At 45.0% G+C, this 6,711-nt stretch overlaps 1 protein-coding gene across 1 annotated transcript; it reads left to right on the top strand.

Moving 5' to 3' along the window:
* Nucleotides 1-5,802, top strand: LOC147962884 (uncharacterized). The gene is made up of 4 exons (XM_087534345.1): nucleotides 1-1,380; nucleotides 1,475-1,555; nucleotides 1,619-1,679; nucleotides 5,693-5,802. The coding sequence occupies exons 1-4, from the start codon at nucleotides 541-543 to the stop codon at nucleotides 5,800-5,802; spliced, it is 1,092 nt and encodes a 363-aa protein (XP_087390471.1). The 5' UTR covers nucleotides 1-540.
* The last annotated feature ends 909 nt before the right edge of the window (nucleotides 5,803-6,711 follow it).

Here is a 6,711-nt window from a genome sequence, read left to right as displayed (position 1 = left end):
ATGGCGTTTGATGCGGGGCGCGGGATCCAGGGAGACCGGCGTCAAGGCGCGGATGCGGCCTGTGCGGGACGCGGCATGGGTCGCGGCGCGGGGGGAAACGCTGGCCGTGGCAATGGTCGTGGCGGCGATAAGAACATGTACTCCTGGAAGCGGAGCGAGGGCGACGGCGACGGCGACCGCACCATCTCTGCCTCGTCCAATCCCACCTCCGCGGCGGCGGACACGACGCGCTGGGAGGCCGCTGCAACCACCAGGCGCCAAGAGCATCATGACGGTGGGATCTGGGTGGAGAAGCAGCAATCGGCGGCGGCGTCAGGGGACACTGGAAGCGGCTAGACCTCTTCACCAGTTCGTCGCCCCCGTGGAAAACAGAACATCATTCAGGTGCCTCCTACCAAGAACCCTAACTCCTACCCCATATGCAAGTCGAATGATCATCCTCCTGCTAGTTGTCCTCAAGTTTTCTGTGAGAGATGCAATAACTTAGGACATCTGGCCTCTGTCTGTACGGCGTTCGCTCCATGGGAGTGTATTGCCCCGATGTGTGCTTTTCAGTCAAAGGGGCAGGGGTTTTACTATATCCATGACTCTTGCACTGCTAGTCAGCTTAAGGAGAGGTCCAATAATATTATGGTTAGAATTGTTGAGGGGGAAACTTCGACTAGGCAGATGGAGTTGGATTTATCTGATTATCTTGCTACTGGATGGCGATGCTCTGCGCATGCCATTGGTCCTGGGGTTTATGTGGTGCGATTTCCTAACCCTCGTGCGGTTGCTCAAATCTGCTATGTGGGGAAAGTTACCCTGAAAACAAGTGGAGCTGTTATACATGCCACTCAATGGTCGTCAGCTGTGGGGTCTAAAGGTGTTATGGAAGTGGCTTGGGTGAGGGTGATCAATATTCCACTTGATAAGAGAAGTGAGAGGAATGTAGCTTTTGTGGCCTCGCTGGTGGGGATTCCTTTAGAGATCGATAAGGCAACTTTGCATCGTCCTGCTTCTGTTCGTGTGAAAATTGGGTGCAGAAATGTGGATGTGATGCCCGGGATAGCTGAGTCTGTCTTAGGAGGGCATTTCTATGATTTCGCTTATGAGGTAGAGCAGGTGCTGATCAGGGACCCTAACCGTGAACACAATGAGATACGGATGCCTACGAGTGATGATGGAGGGAAAAATGAAAAGAATAATCATACTACGAATTCTGGTTTGCAGATGGGCAGTACTTCATCTGGGCTTGGGGGGAAATCTCCTCCCATTCCCCAACATGTACCTGACCCGATGCGAGGATCTCAAGAAAGTGTGGAATCTGATGACTCCCTTCACACTTCACTGCTCATTGAAACCATGAAAAATGAACATGAGCAGAGAATGAAAGAGAAAGTAAGTACCCTTACCCAACACTCCTATAAAAAATAATATTGAATATAAGGAAATTGTGAAATCCTATTCTGATGTGGTCAAATCCTTGCCATAGGTTGTGGAGGTGGTGGGGCATCATGACTCAGCTCTGAAAGTAGTCAATGAATATAGGGTGGAGTCTCCTGAAAATATTGAGGTGATTCCCACCCCTCCTTTGGTCTCTGAGGAAAACTTACGCTTCAGCTTGAGAAATGTGCAGAGTAAACTGGAGCGTGTGGAGGACAAGGCTGCAGCTGCAACAAAGAAAAGGAACATGGAAGGTAACTATTCAAAGCATAACTCATTCGATACCTTGTCAGATCCAGTGCTTATGCTTAGGGCTATTAAAATGGGGGTGGATATACCTGATGCAAACTTTGCTAATATAGATATTTTAAGAGAGCTAGAAAGATCCAGAAATAGAGACTTCTGGGATGATAAAGATATTAATAAAGAGGATAGCAGTCGAATCCTGACGTTAACTAATGGAAAAGGAGACCAAACACCTTTGGACATGAAATGGAGTGAGGAAAATGAGCTGGAGGAGGAACCTTTTACTTTAGTTTGGTCTAGGAAAAAGAAGGAGAGAAAGGTGAATGTTATTATATCTAGACCTGTTACTAGAAGTCAGAATGGTAAGAAAGCTCCTGTACGAGGAAATGGTAGCCCTACCATGCCCCCTGGTAGGAATGCCAAACGGGGAAGAAAATCCAATGTGATTAAATGAATGGTATCTTTTGGAATTGCAGGGGAGCAGGCAAAAAGGGGAGGAGTGCCTGCTTCTCTGACATGATAAAAGATCACTCCCTAGATTTCCTTTGCATTCAGGAGACTATGAAGAAGAGGTTCCTTCCTAAGAATCTCAGGAAAATAGACCCCGTGGATCATTTTGATTGGAACTGGATTCCGTCGATTGGCAAAGCGGGGGGGGGGGGGGGAGATCCTTTGTGGTGTTAAAAAGGAGACCCTGGAAGTTGTTTCTTGGATATTCCTGGTAGATTTTGTTTGTAGGCTAACCTTTATGATGTTAACCGTAAATTTGTTTGGGCTCTCATTACTGTGTATGGTGCAGCCCATGATGACAGTAAAGATGATTTCCTGACTGAACTAGCTGCGACGTGTGCCCACACTCATGTCCCGTACATAGTGGGGGGGGGGATTTCAATATCCTTAGAGAGGCTTGTGATAAAAACAAAATCTTGAATAGATCTCCTTATCTGGATAAATTCAATTCCATTATAAACTCTTCAAACCTTCGAGAGATTTATATGGGGGGTGGCAAGTATACGTGGACTAATAACCAAAAGCACCCTACTTTGGAAAAACTTGATAGAGTCTTGATGAGCTTTGATTGGGAGGACAAGTTTCCTTTGGTTACGGTTCGCAAACTAGTGAGGGATGTTTTGGACCACAATCCACTCCTTTTGTCCTCGGGAGAGGAGAGACAAAATAAACCTAAGTCACACGAGTTCAGATTCGAGCTTAGCTGGCTGTGTGATGAAAACTTTTACCACATTGCCAAGGAGATTTGGGAGCAACCTGTACGATCTGAAGATCCTATTGATATTCTTAATATCAAGCTGAAACGTCTCAAAAAATATTTTAAAGGATGGGGCTCGAACATATTTGGCCATGCCAAGAAGAGAAAAAAAGAAATTAAGAGGGAGCTAGAAGATATAGAGAGTAAAGAAGAGGAAGGACCTCTCGACCCTGAGTTATACGAGAGGAAAACTACACTTCAGGTAGAACTCAGCGAGATTTTGTTCAAAGATGAGCTGTATTGGCTGCAACAGTCGAATGAACGCTGGCTCTTAAAAGGAGATCGAAACACAGCCTTTTACCACAGAGTGGCTAATGGCAAAAAGAGAAAAAATACGATCCAATCCTTTACAGATGGGGATGTTGTGATTGAGGGGACCACTAACCTTCTAGCTCATGCAACTGCATACTATAAGGAGCTATTTGGTCCCGCTAGTGGAAATCTTTTCCACCTATCCCCTGATATGTGGGCTGATAACGAGAAGTTAACTGAAGATGATAATATACTAATAACTAGTAGATTTACTGAAGAAGAAGTGAAAAAGGCTCTCTTCAATATGAAGAGCAATCGAGCCCCGGGCCCAGATAACATACCGGCAGAATTCTATAAACACTGCTGGGAGTTTGTGAAAGAAGATATTATGAAGTTATTCGATGCTTTTCACAATAATACATTGGATGTGGCTCGGCTGAATTATGGGGTGATTACCCTTATTCCTAAAATGAATGGAGCTAAAAAAATCCAACAATATAGGCCTATATGTCTGCTACGGTGCCCTTACAAACTTATCACCAAAGTGTTGGACAATAGAGCCTCCATGTTTGCAGATATTCTTATCAGCAAACATCAGAATGCATTCATAAAGCACAGAAACATTATGGATGGCATTTTAACCCTTCATGAAATACTTCATCACACACACAGAAAAAAGAAAGTTGGTGTGGTGCTGAAACTCGACTTCGAGAAAGCCTATGATAAGATCAATTGGGATTTCCTCCTTGAATGCCACAGTAACAGGGGTTTTGGCCCAGTGTGGTGTGGATGGATCCAGAATATCCTTAAAAATGGAACCATTAATATCAAATTGAACAACGAAAAAGGTCCTTACTTCCAAAGCTTCAAAGGAGTGCGACAAGGGGACCCGCACTCACCTTTCCTTTTCAATATGGCTGTGGAAGCCCTATCCAAAATGATCCTAAAAGCTCAAAGAGAGAAATTGATAACAGGTCTGGCTTCGGACCTGATTGATGGGGGGGGGGTAGCTATCCTCCAATATGCAGACGATACGGTTGTATGTTTCGAGCATGATAGAGGCCGCGGTTAACTTGAAACTCCTACTTTATTTGTTTGAGCTTATGTCAGGGCTTAAGATTAATTTTCTGAAAAGTGAAATTCTGTGTGTTGGGGGGGATGATGAGGTTCTTGTGTTTCATTCAGAACTCTTCAACTGCCAAATTGGCCACTTCCCTATGAAGTATTTAGGGGTGCCGGTGAGCTATTCTACCCTCCGTGCGATTGACTGGGATTTTGTTGATGACAAATTCCTTAAGTGTTGTGAATCCTAGATTGGTAATGCGGCCTCCTCAGGAGGAAGGTTGACTCTTCTCAACTCGTCCCTGACGAGCATTGTTTTCTTCTACATGTCTATGTTTATGCTTTCTAAGAAGAATATTGAGAAGCTAGATAAACATAGAAAAAAGTTTTTATGGCAAGAGACTGACGGTCGGAGAAGATACCACCTGGCTAGATGGTCTAGGATCTGCAGATCCAAGAATAAAGGGGGTTTGGGGGTTAAAGACTTACACAGACAAAATATCAGTCTCCTCACCAAATGGTGGTGGAAGCTGGAAACCCAACAAGGCCTTTGGCAGGAGATTATCCGTGCTAAATACTTTAGAAATGACACGGTTCCCTCGGTGAAGAGTAAATTTGGGGATTCCCCCATTTGGAAAGCTATTATGAAAGTAAAGGAAACTTATCTGGCAGGCAGAGAGGTGATTTTAAACACTGGGAATATAGCCAGAGCCTGGAATTATCCCATTAGGGGTGATGCTCCCTTGTGTGTCAAATTTCCGATCCTGTTCAGTATCTGTAACTATCAGGAGATTACTGTTGCTGAATTCAAAAAGTTTGAGGGTGGTGACCTTTTTAGAAGGAACCTGCATCCACCTCTGGTGGATCAATGGAATGATCTAGTTAAAGTGGTGAACTCTTGGCAATTGTCGGATGAGACGGACTATATTAGTTGGAGATTGGGAAAAAAGAAAGGTAAATTTTCGACCAAATCGGTCTATGCCTATTTGGAAAGAAACCTGGCGGGGTGTGATTTCAGATGGATATGGAAAGCAAAAATCCCCCTTAAGATTCAAATCTTTCTCTGGCAATTGTTCCAAGATGCAGTTTTGACTCGAGAAGTTATGAAAAAAAGGAAATGGGCAGGAAATCCCAAATGCTCGTTCTGCAATGAGGCGGAAACCTCACAGCACCTTTTCTTTACTTGTCCTGTTGCTCGGGTGGTTTGGAGGACGGTTGGGTGTGTGTTTGGCACATCGCTGTGTCCAAACAACCTTTGGCAGTTTTTCTCATGGTGTTACATTTTCCTTCCCGATGGGGCCAAGTTTTATACATTTGGTTTGGCAGCTATTTGTTGGGCAATTTGGACCCGTCGCAATCAGGCTACCTTTGAACATAAATCTCTTAAAAGTCCTTTTAATGTGGTTTATGCTGCTTGTGGCTTTTTGACATACTGGGCAGGTTTGATGGCTGGTGAGGATCGAGAGTCCATGGAGCGCGGAGCCAAGATGCTGAGATCGAATGCCTCGACGATGATGAGGATTTGTGCACCTCCATCGGCGACGAACTGAATCTACCCCACCAAGGCAGAATAGAGCTTCGAAACTGTGCGCAGCTGTTTGGTGGATCGCATTCCTGCGCGAGGGTCTTTTGCTCCCCTGTGTCTTGCCTGCGAGCAGGGCGTTTGTAGTACTGTTATGTTTCCTGTTGAAGTTTGTCTTGAACTGGTTAGGTCTAGTGGTTTGCGTGATGCTAGGTGTCACTGGGTTTTCGTCCCGTGATGGGCTGCTCGATGACGAGTGCTCATAGTGGGTTTCCCAGTGATGCTTTGATCTCGCCTTACCCCTTTCTCGTTTCCTTATGCTGTAGTCGCTTATGCTGGGTCGGTGTTCGCTGAACGTTGAACTTTGTATCTCCGTTATGCATTTAATGGAAAGGGGTTGTGGCCCGGGTCAAAAAAAAAATGCAATACAGCACAGCAGCTCAATTGGTTGTCCAAACACATGCATGCATGATAGTGGAAGCATTACGCCGTGAGGATGATCCGCCTCCTAGCTCTGCTTCGTGTTCCTTGACTTCATCCCGTGAGCCAGACGGAAGATGGAATCTACTCCACATGATAAAATTTATAAAGCAAACCAAGTGAAGAGAGCAACCTGGTGGCTAGAAAAAAAAATTAAAATGCTGGAGCACTTACCTGCAGGAAATGTTATGCAGCATGCAGCACACCTTCATCATCTCAACTTTCACAGGCTCAGATAATCGGAATGGATCAAAATGTAGGAAGGAGCACTTGAGCCAACATACCAGGCTTGAACAATCTGCAGGCCAACAAGCCGTGATGCTGTTCTCATCTGCTAATTCTCTTCCTGAGCCTACTCCATTTTTTTCTTTTTTTCGAAAAGGGGGTTTACCCCAGCCTCTGCATCAGAAAGATGCATACGGCTCATATTATTAAAAGGATAATCCAGTAACAAAGT

This window comes from Triticum urartu, chromosome 7A (genome assembly GCF_056163025.1).
Source record: "Triticum urartu cultivar PI428250 chromosome 7A, HENAU_Tu73, whole genome shotgun sequence".
NCBI classification, from domain to species: Eukaryota; Viridiplantae; Streptophyta; class Magnoliopsida; order Poales; family Poaceae; genus Triticum; species Triticum urartu.
Note: the sequence above shows the minus strand (reverse complement) of the source record. Positions and strands in the feature narration are given on the sequence as shown.